General features: G+C 33.8%; 1 protein-coding gene across 2 annotated transcripts in view; it reads left to right on the forward strand.

Moving 5' to 3' along the window:
• Window positions 1-21,725, forward strand: part of Acvr2a (activin A receptor, type IIA) — a 35,442-nt gene extending 13,717 nt beyond the window's left edge. For both annotated transcript variants that reach the window (XM_013030607.1, XM_013030617.1), the window contains 7 exons: window positions 6,252-6,395; window positions 7,502-7,645; window positions 9,459-9,604; window positions 11,438-11,552; window positions 14,517-14,655; window positions 17,369-17,499; window positions 18,577-21,725. In XM_013030607.1, the coding sequence (XP_012886061.1) occupies window positions 6,252-6,395; window positions 7,502-7,645; window positions 9,459-9,604; window positions 11,438-11,552; window positions 14,517-14,655; window positions 17,369-17,499; window positions 18,577-18,771 (1,014 nt within the window). In that variant the 3' untranslated portion in view covers window positions 18,772-21,725. The remainder of the gene's footprint in view (window positions 1-6,251; window positions 6,396-7,501; window positions 7,646-9,458; window positions 9,605-11,437; window positions 11,553-14,516; window positions 14,656-17,368; window positions 17,500-18,576) is intronic.
• The last annotated feature ends 806 nt before the right edge of the window (window positions 21,726-22,531 follow it).

Here is a 22,531-nt window from a genome sequence, read left to right on the forward strand (position 1 = left end):
TTGTTAGTAAGTGCCTGACACAAGACATTCAGTAAACATTTTTTGAATGAATAAATGAATTAATGAAGGAATACTTTTTATTCTTTACTGATATTCGGCAGTAATTTTTTTTCCACTTAAGGGATATGTAGCAAGTCTCTTATCCAGAAACTAATTACTTGCCATTAATGTACTTACTTGATTTCTACTGTTAGTTACAGTTGTGGTACATGATATTCAGAATTACTTTTCATTTTGTGAATCCAGACTGGTTTAAGTTTGTATATTTCAGTGAAATTATTTTGGGGCGATTATAATTAATTTTTCTTGAATAATTATACATTGAGGCCTGTTATAGGTGTCTCTTGTTTAGCTTGCATCATTTTGCTTATTTTGATGTTCATTAATTAAGATGTGTATTCACCAAGATACACTTTCCAAAATATTTGTTCTTTTCAGCAAATTAATTTATATATATCTTGACCTTCTTGTTTATCACATTAAGTGTTAGTTTTGTCTTTATTTGTTTTGCTTGGGTCATTTTAGAGCTTATTCTACAGTTTGTTATTTGGAAGTATATGGAACAGAGATATGCTTTTTTTTTAAGATTAAAGGTACTGGGGGGGAGGGGGGAGGGAGGAGGATTGGGTGGTGGAGCGGTAAGGGGGAGGTAGGGAAGGGATGTGAAGGGTAAACAAAGGAGGAGGCTCCAATGCTTGATAAGAAATGTATGCATTATCTTGCCCATGTAATTTTAACCCCTCTGTACAGTATGTTCACAAAAAAATAAAATTAAAAAAATTAAAAAAAAGATTAAAGGTACTAACACTTGCATGTGTTGGTACAGTGGTATCTTTATCTCTCAAAGCACCTGTGTGTGAAAAAGATCAAAGGTCACTGAGCCTAGGGATGCTATAGTCTAGTTTATGAGTTGGTATGCATTTCTTTCCAGTGATGAATTGTACTCTGGAATACTGACATTTAACAGAATTGTCAATCTTTTGGACCGGTTATAATCTTAAATCATTATCATAAGGAGAAAATGAGGAAGGAAGAAAAACTAGTTCAACAATTGGTATAGATGAGTTGTTCTTCTTGTTGGTCATAGTATTGTTCTCAGTAGAAGTATTTTAGAAACAGTGGAAACTAGGGTATATGATGTATTTGGAGGAATTTTCGTTTCCTTAACCCTTGTGACAGTATTTCTCTTAAATAAAATTAAAGTCCTTACCTACTTTGAGATGATTGGGAAATGAAACTCTTCTTTCATGTTAGTATTTTATTTTCTTCAGACTATGATAAATATGAATGGGTACTCATTCCCAGGGCACCAGTGCTTATCCAGCAATTGTGTAATTCCTTAATTTGTAGTTGGGTTATACTAAAATCATATTTTGAACTGCTAACATTCTTTGGGATTTAGATTAAATGATCTAAGTCCTATTTTATTAATTAGAATTTATTTTACTTAATTCACTTCAGTGTGGTTGGACAAGTAGGTTAACAATAGACCTGTTATGTCACTGTGTATTACTTAATCATAATGATCATCTTTCTTATTTTCTACACAGTTTATTATTCATGCCACATACAGTCACATAACCATTAACAAGTATTTTTTGTTGTTGGTTTGTTGTTTCACTACTATTATTTTTTCCATAAAAGGGTAGTGAGGTACTTCACTTACTAGAACTAGGAGTTTTTAGAAAATATTAAGACAACTGTCAAAGTATTGTCTGGAAAGACTTATTCTAGCTTTATATAAATGTCTTCAGCTACTAGCTAGTGTTCATTAATGGCAATACTGCCCTCTGGTGTTCAGTAATCAATTCAGCTCATATTTTTCCCAGTTAACTTCCCAGTTGAATCACTTTAGATTCTAGATCCTTTTTTGAAAGTGATTAGTTGATTTACTTTAGTTTACTTTCTGGCTTGAAGCCCATTGGATCGGGTAATATGGAGTTGCATTAGAGTCAGAAATTTGTTTGCTTATCTGTCTTTTGATAGGTAATAGTATCTAAGGGTTGTCTCTGTGTGTGTGTGTGTGTGTGTGTGTGTATGTGTGTGTGTGTGTGTGTGATAACACTTTCCTCTGTTTACAAGGAAAGTGTTCCTAATCATTAATTAAAAAAAAGAAAACACAGAACATTGGATCAGTGCCAACTTTTTAAGAGATAAATCATTATTCTCTTCCCTTCACTTTTGTAACTGATGTGTTCATTTTTCATTTCATTCTGAATATGAATCGTAATTTCTTTTGCCTGTGTTTTTTCTTCACAAGCACGCCTTTCATATAATGATAGAGGTAAGACGCATTGATGTTTGTTTTATGGTTGTGGAACTTTTTGTGGATGCATACTAAACATTTTGTCCTTAAATTTTTGTTGTTATTGTTTTATTGTGCATCCTTTATAGTTTATATACATTTATATTATAAAGATTCCTCCCCTACTTAACATTTATATTATAAAGATTCCTCCCCTACTTACAGTATAAAAATAAGATTTATTTAACCTAATACTAGCTTTTGTTTTTAAAGAATTATTAATCTTTACATTTATCTAAGGTAGAGACATACTTTGGCTGATTACAATGTAATACATAATGATTCAATTTGCCTTAATGACTTAGTATTGCAAGTTTTATTGTGTGTCCTATACTTAATTGTTAACCTACTCATTTTAACTAACTTTGTCATATAGCCCATTGTATTTTAATGAGAAATATATATTTTCAAGTATAATTTCATCTTTGGATTATCTAGCAAATGAACTAGCTGCGTGAGTGTGGTTTCTTCTTCTTGTGCTTTCTAGAGGTTTAATGCTATTAAAGACTAGAATTCATTCTTCACATGGAAGATTCAGAAATAAGTAAAATGATCACTATTGGATATTTTTCCAGTTCTGGTAATCTCAGTATATCTTCTCATCTTCTAATGTCATTAGAAGAAATGTAACCAGAAATGTATTTTAATGCTTATCATTTGGTTTGAAGAAATAGCACAAGCCGGGCGCTGGTGGCTCACGCCTGTAATCCTAGCTACTCAGGAGGCTGAGATCTGAGGATTGCGGTTCAAAGCCAGCCCGGGCAGGAGAGACCGTGAGACTCCTATCTCCAATAAACCGCCGGAAAACCGGAAGTGGCGCTGTAGCTCAAGTGGTAGAGCGTTCGCCTTGAGCTGAAGAGCTGAGGGACAGCGCCCAGGCCCAGAGTTCAAGCCCCACGACCGACCAAAAAAAAAAAAAAAAAGAAATAGCACAATATTGCAAGCTGGAGACTGAGGGAGGTTTTCAGAGATTCTGAAAGCCTTCTATTTGCTTCCCTAGATGTATGTTTACTGTGGAGTAGATCAAAGCCATGTCTTACAGGTGATATCAGAATATTACTGATATTTATGAAATTTAAGTTTCCATTTATCTCTGTAGGGGTTCATTCTAAAGATTTAAATCTGTATTCCTAGAATAAAATACTGAGTTTTTGTTGATACTAATAGGTTGAAAATAATTTCTAATATTCTTGAATTTATAGGTCAAGTAAAAAAGTAGATGCTAAAGATATATTTAAAACTTCCAGTAATTAAAATAGTTACTTATCAGTACTATAAATTTTATATAGTTATAATTTTGCTATAAAGTTATTCATTTTAAGCTAATTTTAAGTGTTAATATTATATTACACTTAAAAACACATTTCTGAAAGTTCAGAAATTGAACAAGAATGTGCCTTTGTAGACCTTTGAAAATTTGGCAGTGTTCTTTTTTAAGATTTTTATATTTTAAGTAATTTTTATTATAGTCTTTTTTTCTGGTCATTATGATAAAATATTGAATATAATTATAATATTAGAAAAGTGTTCTTAAGATTTCCTTATGAAGTAATAGCATCTTAAGAAATTTTTAAACAGAATCTTACTAACTTACAGGAAGTTTGAAGTTTATGTGTACATTCGGAAACCATCTAAATTTTTTTTTTTTTTGTCAGTGTGTGGGCTGAACTCTGGGCCTGGGCGCTGTCCCTCAGCTCTTCAGCTCAAAGCTAGCACCCTACCACTTGAGCCACAGCTCCACTTCCAGCTTTTTCTGCTTATGTGGTGCTGAGGAATCGAACCCAGGGCCTCATGCATGCAAGGCAAGCACTGAGCCAACTTCCCAGCTTGTCATTTTGTTTTTTAAAGAGACATTAAAAAATTATATACTTGCTAAATTTAAAGTTATAGGAAAGTATAATATACTTCAAAATATTTCATATTTTGAAGAGGTGATATGGATTGAATCATTAAATTTTATTTCAATAGATAAGTCTTATCTATGTGTAGGCATCCTTTTGAATCAATAGATAATGTATATTTTAATGCTAATCTACAGAAACAATATAGTCAGTTTATCTAAAAGTTATTAAAACACAATCTTTCAACTTAGAACCTTAGTACTTTCTACCTCTTCAGCTTTCAGCCCTTATATGCATAATTTTCTTTTTGGCATTCTTGCACTGAAAACTACCTTTCTAACTTTTCACTATTTAAATTAATTGTTCTTTCATGCATTTGCACAGTGATTCTTGTACCTTGAGGACTGGGTGATTTTCTTGCCTTAGAAAAACAGTATTCGGTCACTCTCCCTTTCCCCAGTTCCATGTTAATATAAGCAGCTTACTCTTCCAAGTAGAACTCTTATTACAGGTGGAAGTATTTAATTGAAGAATTATTTATACAAAGGGTGTAATTTTCATAGGAATTTACCAAAGATGATTTTTTTTCTGTTTGTTTTTTTTGGGGGGGGGTGGTAACTGTTATTTTGGCTTCCACTCAGGGCCTCAGATGCTTACTTGGCATTTTTCTTCGAGGCTGTCACTCTAGCACTTGAGCCACATCTCTCTACCTCCTCAACAGAGGTCCTTTTGTTCCTTCCCTCAGAATCATGGTTGAGAGAGACGACTGTCTTCTAATAAGAGTGATACTACCTCCTTAACCTGCCTCTGTGCTATTTGGAAAAACTCTCCAGCTTTACTAACATTTTATGTTTTAAATATAGGAAGGAAAACAACTTTTATAGATATTTTTAAATAAATTGGAGTTTGAAATGAGTCGCAAGTCTTCTGTTTTGTCTTACAGTTTGACACATGAATTCTCTAGACATTTTATAAAGATTGTATAGTTTAGAAGAAATTTCATGCCTTTTCGATCTGATACCTAGCAGATGTTTAATGTAAACTTTATAAACTCTTGAATGGTATCTGTGGGCTAAATGATAGAAAGTGTTTGAGGTGCCAACTATCTGTTGTGTTGTCATGCTGGTTTCTTTTGCCACAGAAATTTTAATTCCTCCTCATGATATTTGTTGTATAGACTTGAAAGATTTCTGTTGCTTTTTTCTGTGAACTTTCCAGACAGCATCTTATACCTTGCTTTAGTTGTAGTGAACATACAGGGTGCTTTCAATGAAAGGTTGCTATCCTATTTGTACAAGGAAAATTCCTTTACTGTTTTTCTATTTATATTTTACATATATTCTATTTTTAAAATGAATTATAGCTGTATACTTCTTTCATTACCTTATCTTTTTATCTACTATGATGATCACTTTTCTGGATTTTCATTTGTATTTCCTTTGGTAGTCATTCTCAGAACACAAACAGCTTTTATACCCCACTCAGTTTTGGAAAATACTTAAAATAAAGAAATGATCTGTTAATACTTTGACAAATAAAAGTGAACAAAAATTTGACTATAGAAAAATAACAATTCCTTTATATTGTTTTGTATTTTGTGGCCTAGGTTATTTCTGAGATTAATGTAGGAAAAACCCTTAAAACTAAATTATTATTAGAGAAAGAAGTATATTTTAAAATTTTCTTTGAGGCAGTGCCATTATTTGATCTTTCTGGCATGTGAATTCTCGTCTTCTAGGAATGTATAAACTGATAAGTGAAATACTGTTAGGAATAGTCTACAGTTCATGAAAATCTTAGGAAGATTAGTGAGAATGAATTAAAAGGATACTAGAGCTTTTTACTTGCTGAGCATAAATGGCAGTAGTGAAGAATGTTAGTATGAAAACTCTTTTAAATTAAGTTGCCTGCCTTGTAATTACTGCAGATATTTAGTAATGCTTGAGAAATGTAGTTCTGCCAAGACTGAAAGTAATGTCATCAGTATGTGTTTACCAATTCTGTCAGTTGATTCTTCAGTATACTTACTTTTCCGCCCTCATTTTTACAATTGATATATGTTTCATGTTCTCCTTACCTGTAGTATTATTATTCTTTATCTATAGGATCCAGGACCACCTCCGCCTTCTCCATTATTAGGTTTGAAGCCACTGCAGTTATTAGAAGTGAAAGCAAGGGGAAGGTTTGGTTGTGTCTGGAAAGCACAGTTACTCAATGAATACGTGGCTGTCAAAATATTTCCAATACAGGTACATTTATTGGAGTTTTCTAAAAGTTTCAGTGTGTTAGCGTGAACTCCAGGAAATGGAGACAAAAGTGTTTTTTTTTTTTTTTGTTGTTGTTCTTTTCCTTTTCTTTTTTGTCCTGCTTGTTCATTTTTCTGTCTTTGTAGTGGTAAGAGGTGGCATAAAAATGGAGGGACATAGGGTGAACAAATATAGTAGTGGAACTCAGTAGAAACTGTGTTGAAAATGAACTCCTCAACTTGTGGGTGAGGACAGGAGGGAAAAACTTGGAGAGAACAAAGGAAAAGCAGTAACATTGTCCAAAAAGAAATGTAAGACCTAATCTGTGACATGGTAACCCCTGTGTACATCACTTTTATAATAGTAATTTAAAATAAATAGCAAGTTAAATTGTGTGAAGAATCTTAAAACTTAGAAAAAGGCATTTGCATATTAAGCATAAGTTAACAGTCACAAACATTTTGGTTAATGCTTCTATTGACAAGGTACAGAAATAACAGTAATGTTATAAATTAAACTGTACAAATTCTGGTTTACTTAACTAGGAAACTGAATGATTATATAACTTGCCAAAGATTAGAAGGAAAGCCAGAATTTGATCTTTGTGTTCAGAGATGTGTTCAGAGATTTGCTAACCATTATGCTGTACTGCATCCCATTTTCACTGTTCTGTCAGTGAAAAGAAACTAATTGACAAGTTCACATATAGTAGGCAAACACAAGTGAATATGTGGTGGTTTTAAAAAAGATTTTAGATACTATGTTCATCTTTGAAAAATATTTTTTTCATTTTTGACAGTCTTTTTATCTGAATTCATTTTTCAGGAAGATTATTGTGAATAATAACCCAAGTCATTTCACTCCTATGATAAAATACAGTGTAATACACCTGCAGTAACTTGTAAGCAAAATGTGTTGCCACTATACAAAAGGGCAACATTTTTTTTTATAACTTTCTATGATCATAAACTAGAAACAAAGAAAAGTGTAGAACTGTCAACAAGACCTAACAAAATCTTCTATACTTAGGTATTTGTTTTATTTTACCTAGAACTTATTTGAGTAATTGATTTACCTATATTCTTAATATTCTTTCTTTTAAAATCTAGGACAAACAGTCATGGCAAAATGAATATGAAGTCTACAGTTTGCCTGGAATGAAGCATGAGAACATATTACAGTTCATTGGTGCAGAAAAACGAGGTACCAGTGTTGATGTGGACCTTTGGCTAATCACAGCATTTCATGAGAAGGTGAAATTCTTAACACTTACATTTAGTAAATTAGAAGTGATTTACTTACCTAATGTTGATTATAAATCTCTCATGTATATTTTTTCAAGAGGCTATTATAATTAATAGTTAACATAAAATATAAATTGCTTATATAAAAATGTTTTAATTCACTTTAATAAAAGTGCTTTTTTCCTTCTAATCATTCAGGTTTTTGTCACCGATATAATTTACCTCTCTTATGAATACTTTTTATACAGTGTTCAGTATTATTTTAATCCATTTTAACTTCATGATTAGTTGTTTCAGATTGAACTTTATACCTTGAAATGCCTTTTTTTTTTCTTTTACTTTTTTTTGGTGCCAGTTATGGGGCTTGAGCTCAGGGCCTGGTGCTGTCCCTAAGCTTTTTTTGTTCAGGACTAGTGTTTTACCATTTGAGCCACAGCTTGACTTCCTGCTTTTTGGTCGTTAATTACAGATAAGAATCTCAGGGACTTTCCTCCCTCATCTGGCTTTGAACTGTGATCTTCAGATCTCAACCTCCTGAGTAGCTAAGATTACAAGTGTGAGCCATCAGTGCCTGGCTTTGAAATGCTTTAATAAGTCTAGGTTAGTGACAATGACAGAGGTAGAAATTTTATGAGTTCTAAAATTAATTCATAATTGTCAGTAAAACATGGTATTTTTTCAACTTTTAGTTTTTAAAAGTATTTTCAATGAAGTAGGATTGTTCTTTTTTTTCATGGGGGTTTGAACTCAGTACTTCATACTTGATAGGCAGATAATCTGTTTGAGTCACATCTCTAAACCACAGAAATTATATATTTTTTTTTTTTTTGGGTCCGGTCATGGGGCCTGAACTCTGGGCCTGGGCACTGTCCCTCAGCTCTTCAGCTCAAAGCTAGCACTCTACCACTTGAGCCACAGCGCCACTTCCGGCTTTTTTCTTTTTGCTTATGTGGTGCTAAGGAATCGAACCCAGGGCCTTGAGCATGCAAAGTAAGTGCTCTACCACTGAGCCACCTTCCCAGCCCCCTATATATTTTTAATATATTTTGTAATTGTTAAATGTAAGTGGCTATTGTCTCCCTTAATTTTTGACCATAAGTTTTTAGAGAAGATTCTTTACATTAGTGGTTATTTATATGTTGAAATTTTGTGGTATCCTAGTCTTTATAGTCAGTATATTTCCCTTTTTAAAACAGAATTCTAGATTTTATCAACTATTTTTTTAAGACCTTTGCTTTCCAAATGGGGGAAATTTGGTGATTTTTAATAGTCATTCAAAAATCAGTGTATTCCTTCCTTTATTAATGTGACTTGGAGAAATTTTTCGACCTCTCCAGAGATTGCTTTTAGAATATTATTATTCATTGAAAGTAAAAGCCAGATGCCAATGGCTCACACATGTAATCCTAGCTACTCAGGTAGCTGAGATCTGAGCATCACGGTTCAGACCCAACCCAGGCAGGAAAGTCCATGAGTCCATTGAACTACTAAAAGAAAAAAAAAATCTGGAAATGGAACCATGGCTCATGTGATAGAATGCTAGCCTTGACCAAAATGCTTAGGAACAGTGCCTAGGCCCTGAATTCAAGTGCCAGCACGCCACCCACACCCACACCCACACACACACACACACGGGGTGGGGAAATGAGAGAGAGAGAGAGCAGCACAAGAGAGAGAGAGGAGAGAAGGGAGATAAGGGAGAGAGAGAGAAAAAAACCAAGTAAAGATATACTGCTTTTGTAACTTATAGTAAAAAGTCTCCATATACATGTGTTGTTCAAGAGCTTAAGGCTTTTGCTTTGTCCCTCCCTTTTCTCTTTAGGGTTCACTGTCAGACTTTCTTAAGGCTAATGTGGTCTCTTGGAATGAACTATGTCATATTGCAGAAACTATGGCTAGAGGATTGGCATATTTACACGAGGATATTCCAGGCTTGAAAGATGGTCACAAACCTGCAATCTCTCACAGGTAGAGCAAAACTTCCATTTTTTTTCCCCCAGATAGTTCAGTATCTGTTCATAATTGGAGTTTTTAATCCCCCTGGGTAAAATTTATTTTTCCCCTAATTACCTAATTGTATTCTAGAAGGCAGATTATTTTAATTTTTTTAAGTTAGCTTTGAAATTGGCCAAGAATGAACATAATTAGTAAAGTTAATTATTTCCTTGTGCATAATATGTCTTATTTTGGGAAACATGCTTGAGGATGAAAGTAAATTGTCTCTTTCTAAAAGGAAAAATGTATTTGTTTTAACTCAAATCATGATTTAATTTAAAGGTGATTATGAAAAGGTACAGCATATCTATTTTAACAAGTTATACAATTTCTTAATTATATTAAGGCTGAAAATCTTATTTCTAAAGGACCATACATTATTCAGACAATTGTCTAGCAAAGAAATAGTTCCTAGCCCTAACAATTGTCATATTCTGGGAAGGAAAAATGTTTGTTCCTTCAACAGGGATTCAGTTTGCCTTGTAGTTACCATCTTTGAACTTGGGATTTAATCTATCACCTTGAATTCCATATAAAGGAGGCATTAACTGAGCACAGCAAATATTTATTTAGTTGAGTGGCACCAGATAGTTACTTAGGTTTCTGGCAAATATTACTTAAATTCACCTCAAATGGTTAAACTCTGGTATTACAAACTAAATGGCATCTACTTGGAATTGCTCCCTTTCTTTTCACCTTTCTGTATGCAGTCTGCCTTCCATATAGGGAATTATTCCTTTGGAGCTCCCAGAACCCCACCCATCCACACATTGCACTGCCCTCTAGTTATTAGGAATTGGGGGCCTCTAAAAACCTTATGAAACTTGAAACTGTTGTTTTTTTTTTGAGTATTTGTATCTATTCTTCATCCTCTATCCTAGTCTTAGATGTATATATAGTGTAACAATCAATTATGGTAGAGATATACTCAGCTAGAGTATAGTAATCTAGAATGAACCAGTTGAGGTAAGTGTGTAGAGAATATCTTAGGCTTTAGTACTGTTATACTTTTTAGAACACAAAAAAAGTAGATGGAAGTTTCTGTTTTGCTTTTCTAAAAGCAGGTAAAAGAATATAAGAACCACAATAGTAAGGACCATTCTAAAAAGTAAGTCATTATCAATAGGCTTCAATTCAGCTAATTAAACAAAACAAAAAAAACCCAAAACCTCATTTCATTGTTTTTGTTGTTGTTGGTTTTTTTTGTTTTATTTTATTTAATTTATTTATTTTTTTTGTTTTGCTGGTCCTATGGCTTGAACTAAGGGCCTGGGCTCTGTTCCTAAGCCTCTCAGTGCTCAAGGCTAGTGCTCTACCACTTGAGCAACAACACCACTTCTGTCTTTTTCTGAATAGTTCATTGGAGATAAGTCTCATGGAATTTACTGTGCGAGATAGCTTCAAGCTAGGATCCTCAGATCTCAGCCTCTTGAGTAACTAGAATTACAGTTGTAAGCTACTCATTTTGGTTTTTAAAATTTGTTTTATGGAAATTGGTAGCTACAAACACTGAAATATTATCTTAAAAGAGCAATTTTAGAGATGTATGGAAGGTGAAATGGTAGTTCTGAACTGTTTTATACATTCTTTTTTATAGTTTATGCTATGACTAGAAATTCTTCACTGTATTCTTGTGCTGGGGCAAATAGGCATTCTTTTTAAGCACTCTGTTTCCCTTTCTTTGAATTTTATATTTTTAAAGAACTTTTCTCATAGTATATTCTCCTTCCCACTTCCAAGAAAAAATTTTAAAAAATGTAACTTGTTGAAATTGAATTTCAATACTGTCTATCTTTCTATTTGAAGGGACATTAAAAGTAAAAATGTGCTGTTGAAAAACAATCTGACAGCTTGCATTGCTGACTTTGGGTTGGCATTAAAGTTTGAGGCTGGAAAATCTGCAGGTGATACCCACGGACAGGTAAGGGAGAACTATGATCAAAATAGAAGAAAAAATAAACTTGTTGCATATTTTCTTGTAAAATGGCAAGGACTGATTGATCCAAAATTTGTGATAGTGATGAAGTCAGCATCTAATTAAGAGTTCTATGCTACCTTTCAGGGGAAAGCAATACTGTAGTTAGAGCACTAGATGGTTTAGGCAAAAATTTCATAAAAGAACTCTTGGATGCTATAGGCTTCTTTTAAACAACAACACCACCAGAAACTGGCCACAGTTTTAACTTTTACCATCTGAACAGGAGTAGAAGAATAGTCATTATCTGTACAACATATTAAGATCTCCTTACTTTTATTCCACACATTTTCTCTTATTGCTTTATTTACTCTGCAATAAACTTGATGGCTTTATTCTGGATTATCTCTAAAATTCGGAGGTCTTACAAATGCCTGTGTGAGGTGTCTTAACTATAGTTAACTATAGTGTGAACAAGTAGATCTTAGCAATGATAACCTCTAATAAAGGTAAAAAGGCAAAGGTTATCTTTACATTTCATTCTTAAAACCTGTGAGGCTAGGAAAAATCATTTTTTTAAAAAAATCAAGTTTCTCCTCCCCCTTTTGGTGCTAGTCTTGGGGCTTGAATTCGGAGCCTGAGCTGTCCCTGAGCTTTTTTGATCGAAGTCTAGTGCTACCACCTGAGGCACAGCTCCACTTCCAGTATTTATTTTGTTTTTATTTGATGATTAATTAGAGATAAGAATCTCATGACTTTATTACCTAGGCTGGCTTCAAACCATGATCTTCAGATTTCAGCCTCTCTTGAGTAGCTAGAATTACAGGAATTGCAGACGTGAGCCATTGATACCCAGTTGATTACTTTTTTTTTTCTTAATAAGAACATCTGAATATTCATTCATTCATGCCACATTAACTCCCTTCTTTTTTCAGTTGGGTCACCTTATTAAGTAAAAATTGCATGGAGAACATTTTAGATGGAAAGTAGATAAACCATAATATAATGAAAGACATACTTTGGATGATATAAATTTGTTTTTAAGAGAAAAGTAGGGTGCTGGGCCTTGGTGGCTCATACCTATAATCTCAGCTACCCAGGAGGCTGAGCTCTGAGGATCATGGTTCAAAGCCAGCCCAGGCAGGCAAGTATAAGGAAAAAAAAAAAAAGCTGTGGCTCAAGTGGGAGAATGCCAGACTTGAACAAAAAAGCTTAGGGATACACCCAGGTCCTGAATTCAAGCCCTAGTATTAGCACCCCCCGGGGATGGGGGGGGGTGGGAAGAGGGTTTTTTTTTGAGAGTCACTTATAATACAGTTAAATAGGAGGAAAAATAAAAGGTATTTTTTTCTTCTGTAAAGAATTCTTATTAAATGAGGTAAAACTTGAACTTCAGAGATTTATTGATCTCTGAAGTCCTAATATTTTTTTAACATGTTATGTTTGTATGTAACTGCCTAACTTCTAGAGCTTGTAATCATCCAAGGATGGAGTTTTTAAAAATACCAGTGTCTATGTTACTCTGTAGGTCTACTATTGTTCAAATACATTGTGGTCTACCTACCAAAGTATCTTTTTTTTTTTTTTTTTTTTTTGCCAGTTCTGGGGCTTGAACTCAGGCCTGGGCACTGCCCCTGAGCTTCTTTTGCTCAAGGCTAGCACTCTACCACTTGAGCCACAGTGCCATTTCTGGCTTTTTGTGTTTATGTGGTACTGAGGAAATGAACTCAGAGCTTCATACATACTAGGCAAGCACTCTACCACTAAGCCACATTTCCAGTCCCTGACTGTCTTTTAAGTATTCATATAAGAATGTCAAGCTCCAAACAAAACTAGTTTGTACTAGCTTAGTAACCATAGTTACAGTACTAAGAAATACTAAATTATGAAGATAGATATAAAGGACTCCAAAACAGAAGAATTCATGAATATTTAATTCATAAATTTTTACACAAATAGACTTTTTTGTTTATCCATTCTTTGCTAATTCTTTTACAATACCATCAGAAGATTTTTTTTATAGAAATACACATTTCAGCAAGTGGTGATGGCTCATGCCTGTAATTCTAGCTACTTAGGAGGCTGAGATTAGAGAATTGTGAGTCAAAGCCAGCCTGGGCAGGAAAGTCTGTGAAAATATTTTCTCCATTTAATCACCATGGTTCAAGTGGTAAAGCAGTGGCCTTGAGCAAAAATGCTAAGGGCTAGCCTTAACCTTCAATTCAAGCCCGAGTGCTGACACCAACTAACTAACTAAGTAACTAACTAACTAATGAAATAGTATGTTGCTTTCTCTGTTGTTTCTTCCTTGCAAGCAATCATTTTTAAGTTTCTTGCAGTAGATCCAGAAAGAGGAGAAAAACTGTCCAGTTGCTAGTAGCCCACACCTGAAATCCTAGCTCAGGATCCTAGAGGTCAGGAGGCTGAGATCTAAGCATCACAGTTTATAGCCAGCCCAGGCAGGGTTTACAGCCTCTTATCTACAATTAATCAACCAAAGGGGGATCAATATTGGAAATGGAGCTGTGGCTCAAGTGGTAGAGTGCTGTACTTGAATACAAAAGAGGTAGCTCAACACAAGATCTGGGCACTGCCCCTGAGCTTCTTTTGCTCAAGGCTAGCACTCTCCACTTGAGCCACAGCTCCTGTTCTGTTTTTTGTTTTTTTTTTTGAGTGGTTTTTGGAGATGAACACATTTCATGGACCTTCCTGCCCTAATTGGCTTTGAACTGTGATCCTCAGATCTCAGCCTCCTCAGAAGTTAGGATTGCAAGCATTAACCACTAGCACCCAGCGATATGTAAATTTTTAAGTATATCCAGAAATATGTATATACACACCCTATAATCTCGGGCTCACAGTTCATCATGATTTGATTAGACCACAGTTTTGTTTTTATGAAATTATAAAGTTTTAGTTCATCAAATTAATAAATGAGTACTGTTTGCTTTTTCAAAATCTTTTTTTCAGGTTGGTACCCGGAGATATATGGCTCCAGAGGTATTAGAGGGTGCTATAAACTTCCAAAGGGATGCATTTTTGAGGATAGATATGTACGCCATGGGATTAGTTCTGTGGGAACTGGCTTCTCGCTGTACTGCTGCAGATGGTAAGGGAAAAAGTATTTTTTAGAATACATATGCCACATTTATGAAAAGGGATGATTACTTAGATGGTAATAAAGTATAATTTCTTTTTAATGGACTATTAAGAGATTTTAGAAAATTCACAAGGTAGAGGAGCATAAAGGAAAGGAACTAGACATATGTTGATAATTTACCATTAGATGGTTTATTGGACACTATATATCCCTTCAGCTTATTTTCTGGAGGTATTTTGGAGGTACTTGTTTTATAGATGAAGAAACTGAAACTCAAGAGAAATTAAGTAGCTTGTCTCAACATTTTGTCCCTCTGATCGGTGTGGAGGGAAAGGGCTGCATCTTCACTAGGATTTTCCTGCAACCTAGATTCCCAAGTCATCTCTTTTGGTGAGAGATGTCTGTAGAGAAGGAGGGATTTTGATTCTCAGAACATTCTGGCACTTGCCAGCATATGTACTTTATAACCAGGTTAAACTTCATCTTGTCCCCTAAGACACAGAACTGTGAACATGTTTTTTAATATATCACAGGTTAAATTCTGCTCTTTAAAGTCTGACTGTATTATGATTAAGTTGTTAAAGTATGTTCTTATTATTGAAATTCTTGTCCAAATCATGTAAATAATTGAATGGCTGTATAACTATATGCCAAATTCCCAGTGTGACAAAACTATAGTTGTCTAAGTACTCTGTCTTTAGAACTTCTTTAAAATGTTTGTTTTATTCAAATAAATACTGATTACTAAATTCTCACACAAATATAAATGATCTTTACATGTTTTTCTATTATAATTCGTAATAGCCTAAAAGCTTCCTCCAATTATAGACTGTAAGAGAATATATTTAATATTTTAAAAAGTATAAGGATTTAAATTATGCTGCTAAGAATCTTACTTTTTTGCGTACTGTAAAAGATTCTCTATGGGACAGATTACCTCTGTAATATGCAATTTAATTTTAAGCTCAATTTAATTAAAATGGAATTTAGTAAATGTTCAGAAATAGGCAGCCATTCATTCTTCCAGGTTGGAAGCCTAAGAATTGTTGAAACAGCCTGGGAATTTTTTAAGTCTCGAGGAAGATGAGTAACCTGTTCAATGCATATTGACTTTAAAAGTAAAGAAGTTTTAAATTTATTTTGTGCATTTATTGAAACAGTAGGTCAGATGGTGAATGTGAATTATCTGGCTCAATGCCTGGTACTTAGGTATTAGTAACTTTCTGGATAAATAAATGGAAAGGAGTGTTAGAGAAGTCTAGAGATTGCTTCGTTGGGAAAGGAATTACTTGGGAAATTGGAAAAAGGAATAGATGCAGACTTTTCTTAAATGCCTGGTATATGCTATGTAGAAATTGGGGCCAACGGGTCAATGTGGACAATACTGCTAAAGTGAGAACTCTTGAATTTGTTTATGTCTAATTGCTGATGGTTAAATTCAGTGATTCTTGAAGTTGAATGTTTCATCACACTCTTGGGAATCCTAGTTACAACTCCAATTCTGACTTAGTCATCTGGGTTGAGGCCCAGGAGACTGTCTTTTTACAGACTACCAGTTGGTATCAATGCCATTGACTTGTGAAATACAGAGTTTGAGTAGATATTTTAGAATGTCAGTACTCTGAGCAGACTGCCCAGCTATCAAGGATTTCTACATTTGTATAGAGTGAGTTAATGAGTCCTTCAGGATTCATTATATTCTACCCAGAAGTGTTTGGTGCAGAAATTTCAAGATCTTACACAAGACTATACACAGAGCTCAATAAAATTTCTCAGGACTGATTTGTTTCTTTCAAAGGGAGAAAATATAGTAAATAAAAACATGGACTTTAGAGTGAGAGATACGGGTTCAAATTTCATGTCTACTGTATAACAGCTGTGTGCACTTGTGCACAATTTTGTAATTTCATGAGCTTATTTTCAAAATGGAGGCAATACCACCTTTATGAAGATAAATGATAGCAAATATGTAAAGTTCCTGAGACTTAAGTACTTACTAAATGCTAATTTCTTAAAGATATTTTCCCATATTTCCTAAGGAGGTATGAGTAAAATAGAATTATTTATGTTATTGAATAAATGTTGTGAGGACACATTCTTGATGGGAAATCTTTTAGCACTTATCAGGGAGGATGGAGAAGAGGTATGACTAATTCTTTGTAGGGAGCAGGTTTGGAGTTTCAGTGTGTTACAGAATAAAGATGGTTTTAACAGGTTGAACCCAAAGTCTTCAAGATGGAAACACAGCTGTTAACATTCTGCTTTGGATTGCAAGGACTAGGTTTCTTAAAGGATATTCTTGATTTGCAAGTATGTTCTCTGTCTTGTACACTGATGAATACTTTGATGAATATAGACTTTCTTGAAATAGGTAAAAAAGTATTTTTTACCGAGGTTTGGTGTTGTACACCTGTAATTTCAACAGGAAGGCTGAGGCAAGAGGATGGAGAGCTCAAGGGCCAGCTGGGGTTATCGAGCGAGACCCCGTCCAAAACAAGTAAACCTAAATAATGTTTAATAGTGCTACCTGCCAAATCATGGACTTTTCATTATAAATTTTATGAGTTTGGACACAGTGGTATAAGTACAGTTGAGTCTTATTTGTCTCCTATCCTTATAGCATGTAGCGTTGGAAAAAGGTGATAGAAGATATATTTTAGAAAGCTTGTACCAGTTGGAAGATTTTAATTAAAAATGAATGTTTTTGTGTTTTACATTTCAGGACCTGTAGATGAGTACATGTTGCCATTTGAGGAGGAAATTGGCCAGCATCCATCACTTGAAGACATGCAGGAAGTTGTTGTGCATAAAAAAAAGAGGCCTGTTTTAAGAGATTATTGGCAGAAACATGCTGTAAGTCATGTAGTTAACTTTTCATTTGAAATTCCAATAAAATATCTTTCAGAGAATGATTTATTCTTTGCACATTTTTATTCTAAGAGGAAGGTACTCTTAACACCATATATTCTGTGCTAAAGTTTTAAAGAGAGCAGCCTTAGGGCTTTGTCTATATACTCACTAGGGAGATTGTGAAGTTATGGGGTCTTATACAGCTCTTAAATCTACCTCAATGGTTTAGTGCAGATGAGTCTATTTGGATAGCTTCCTAGAAAAATGATTGCCTGGCTCCCGAATCTGTAGACAGCTAGGTAGGCTTCTAGCATGATACCATTTTATTAAACACCACATTTTCTCCTCTTCATGGGAGCTTGCTTTTAATACTTTGTGTTAGCTTAGAAGACGATGGAGTTCTTTAGAATACTTTAGGCAGAAAATTGTGTAGTATACTATTACTGTTTCGGTCTAAATATAACAAGAAAATGAATAAAGCTAGGTAGAGAATTTTCAAGGATGGCCCTTCCAAATCTTGTATATTACTGTAAGATAAAAATCCTAATATTAACTAAGAAAATAATAAATATTTTGATATCACCCCCACTAGCTTTGGTTTTGAATCCATAAAAATAATACTGGAATAGTCTTTATAAATAATGTGGATAGGCATTTTTGGAAATAAATTACTATTATGAAGAAAGTTAAAATAGGTTCTATTGTAGGGGAGGGTGAGTGAGGATAAATATGGTCAAATAATTTATTTATTTATATATGTGAAAAAGTAACAATGAAACCTGAATTCCTTTATAAAGGTTAAAGGGAGCATGATAGAAGGGGGAGAGTTTGATCAGTATACATTTGTATGTATGTATGGAAATGTCATAATTAAATCTTACATAGTAAAACTAAATGGTTTCTGTGCTTCATGATATTGATAATCAATAAAAGTCAATGTGGTAAAATGATGTCAAATTTTGATAATCTTGAAACTTCTTTGGCCCACAAAAGTAGCCATTTTTTTAATGAATTTTTTTACTCTTTCATCATAGGAAACCAAAATTACTGTCATATTTGACTATGTTTTTCTCTTCTTAGGGAATGGCAATGCTTTGTGAAACAATAGAAGAATGTTGGGATCACGATGCAGAAGCCAGGTTATCAGCTGGATGTGTAGGTGAAAGAATTACCCAGATGCAAAGACTAACAAATATCATTACCACAGAGGACATTGTAACAGTAGTCACAATGGTGACAAACGTTGACTTTCCTCCCAAAGAATCTAGTCTATGATGGTTGCACCATCCATACACACTGAGAAGTGGGACTGTGAACTGCTGTGAGCTGCTAAGCTAACAAAACTGCTTACAGTTTATTTTCTGTGTGAAACAAGTAGGATGCCTCCTGGAAACTTAAGCCAAGCAGCCCTTTGTTGAAAAAGGCTCTGGGAGACTCACTGCGTTGCTTGCAGCACAGATGTGAAGGACATGAGATTAAAAGTTGTAAACTCTATAAAGAAACTTTTGAAAAAAATGTACATGAAGAATGTGCCCTCTCCAAATCAAGGATCTTTTGGACATGGCTAATCAAGTGTTTGAAAACTGACATCAGATTTCTTGTCTGTCAGAAGACGACACTAATTCCTTAAATGAACTACTGCTATTTTTTTTAAATCAAGAACTTTTCATTTCAGATTTTAAAAAAAGGGTAACTTGTTTTTATTGCATTTGCTGTTGTTGTTTCTATAAATGACTATTGTAATGCCAATATGACACAGCTTGTGAATGTTTAGTGTGCTGCTGTTCTGTGTACATAAACAAAGTCATCAAAGTGGGGTACATAAAGAGGCTTCCAAGCATTACTTTTAACCTCCCTTTCAACAAGGTATACCTCAGTTCCACGGTTGCTAAATTATAAAATTGAAAACACTAACAAAATTTGAATAAATTGATCCATGTTTTATAACAAGCTATTACAAATTCACTGTGTTATTTAAGAAAAAAAAAAGGTAAGCTATGCTTCGTGCCAATAGTAAGTGGCCATTTGTAAAGCAGTGTTTTAGCTTTTCTTGTGCTGGCTTTAGGAGAAAAAAGTGCTGTATTTTGAAATGGAAAAACAAAAAGGTGAAATTTCCTTTCTTCCCATATGTTAAAGCTTCATCTTATATTCAGTTCCAGGTCCCAAAATATTGCATACTTACCTAAGTGGTTTAAAAATATTTTTTTTTGAAGGTGTGCTGTGTTTGGGGAATATTTGAAAATTTAAAGCATGTTTAAAAGTTTTTTTAAAGTGAGCTGTGACACTGGAAAGCTCTTCATTTTACCTTTTAAGATATTTTTTTTCCTATTTATATATGTGAAATTGTACTGTTTTTATTTTCATTAAACAGTGTGTGGGACATTATCACTGTTTTAGGAACACCTCAGGAAGTGTCATTACCCAGAATCCCTCATTCTGCTTTGAGATTTGTAACTTTATCATTATACTTCTGCTTGGTGCCATCTTGTCAGAGTAATATTTGATGTCTGTGATACGTAAAGAATTATGATAAAGATATTAACCTTTAAGCACAGATTTCAGATGTTACTGCTTTAAAATAAATCAGGGATAACAAGTTGAACTTATGACTTAAAATATGCAATGACATTTAGAGGTAATCGGTGTTGATGTAGGTAACATAGCCTAGCATTCTCCCCAAAATTGCTTTCACAACTAATTCTGACATTAAGTTAGGATAGTTCATGCCTTATCCTTGCTAAGAAATGGAATTGATGGTAGGCAGGTGCCAAAACAGATTTTTAAAACTATTATGATTGGGTTCTTCCTCAAATTTACACAGGTCCTAGAAAAAAAACATTAATTTCCTCAATATCTGGAATAATCAACAAGTCAGTATTATGCTATGTACTTTTTGTCATATCAATATAAAATTCATACATTAATTTTCATAATTTTTTTACATGTCACTATTATGAGCTCACTGTGAATGTGTTGTCTTCAAATGGTTAAAAACCAGTACACTACATTTTACATATTACATGCACTTAAATCTCTGGGAAGAAAAATGACTTTATTTATAAACAACATGTAAGTCAGCAGACTCTAAGCAGGGAGGGAAAGGAGAATATATTTATCTGTGTGCCACACACTCTTCAAAAGCATTTGTTCTTCGTGTATGTACCCAAGGTCTCATTATATTAAGATTTTCCATTACAGTGTTTACTACTTTTAGTTCAGAAAGTACTTGGCCTCTCAATTTCTTGATAAGGGTTTGCTTCCATTTAGAAACTAATCGAGGGAAAAAATATAATGTGCATATAAAGAAATTAGTAACCGTATAAAGATAAATTTCTGTCCATTGTAAAACCCTTTTTTAAAAAGATAAGGAATATCATAATGAATGTTTGGCTTAGAGTACTACAGATAAATTTTATTAAATCAGTTATTTACAATATACAATGTTTTGTCTTCGTGATAGAGGAAGTTTTTAGAAATCTTGGGTATTGTACTTAATTCTAATTTTAAAACTTGTATCTTTTTGAGAACTGCATTAGTGGAAAAACTTTTATAATCAGTAAAATAAGAATGTTCCAGTGACTACTTGTCCTTATACTTAGTCTTGTTAAAACTTTATTTTGCAGGGCATTTTAGTGTTTGGTTTACAGTCAGTGCAGAGTGGGCAAGATAACAAAAAATTTATGCTAAGGATACTGGAAAAAAGAAAATGAGAAAAAAAAAACCCAGTTATTTCTTTCTTTGGGGACAAAAATGAAACACCCCAATAACTTTTCCTCGTGTATGGTGCTCCTCATGACTTGTCTTATACTTTGCCTTTCTGATACTGCTGCTCTAACTCATAGTTTTTACTTTGCCCAATCTCCTGTGTAAGAAATGTTTTAAGATCAGCTGCCATAGGATTGATGGTTAACCAGTGTTTGGCTTTATTTGAAGTCTATGCCCTGAACAGATCTTGTATGTATTATATGCTAGGAAGTTTTTAGCATGTGATGTGTGATTCTTGTTTGAATGTTTATTACAGGTACCTTGTGAATTCCAGAACAGAGACTGTGCCTCACAATGATTGGTCCCATGAATTTCCACTCTTTCATGGTGGTTTTGAAAATATAATCAGGAAAAAAAAATCCATCACCTTTGGAATTTAAAGATGGACTCATATGCCATGCAAAAAAAAGAAAAAAAATATCTCTCACCCCTAAGTAACATCCCCATTAAGTAAAATGTTGGGGGGAAAAAAAAACCACTGGCCAAATGGTAATTTAGTGGAAAAGGTGATTTTTCTTTTAAAGCTTTTATCATAGGTCTTCTTTAAAAAAAAAGTACATTTTTGGAACATTTGGTATAATGTGCACAAAATCATTTAAAATTTATGGGCAAAATGATACAAGTAGCATCTTGATTGACCATTATTTACCTCAGATATTCAACCAGCAGTGCGTTTTTAATGCAGTCTCAACCCATATCCTATTTGTTACCTCTCAAAATTTAGGCAAGCAATTATTTTAGCTTTACTCTGTATTTCTTGTCAGTGTTTGGGCACAGATTGTTGTACTACTGTCAAATTGTACTTGCTATTTTTTTCCTGCAAGTATTTAACAGAAAGATTAAAAAATTAAAAAAAAATAATTTTTCCCCAAACCCCACCTTGGAAAAGTGATTGTTAAATATTGTACAAATAAAATGTATGCTATCCCCATTCTATCCCCAAGTTAAATAAAAAACAATGAAAGATATGATTTGCATATGCAGTTTTTCTTTAGCTATGTTCTTTAAGAGAGGAATATGAGTTATAATTTATAGTGAAGCTTTTGCTTTGAGATTTACAAGAATTGGGGATATTGGTGAAAACCTGGGCTGTTCATTATTTACAGCATTTCAATCCTTTGTTGTCTAGCAGATTTTATTCCCACCTACGTTGGTCTTGGCTACTATTAGAAATTGGGAGGATTATTGGCATATAGTGCATGCCAATGGATTTTTTTTCAGGATAAAGGTGAACAAAAGTTTTTTTTCAAAGAACATGCACTGCCTTATA

Source organism: Dipodomys ordii, unplaced genomic scaffold, assembly GCF_000151885.1.
Source record: "Dipodomys ordii isolate 6190 unplaced genomic scaffold, Dord_2.0 Scaffold5, whole genome shotgun sequence".
Lineage (NCBI taxonomy): Eukaryota > Metazoa > Chordata > Mammalia > Rodentia > Heteromyidae > Dipodomys > Dipodomys ordii.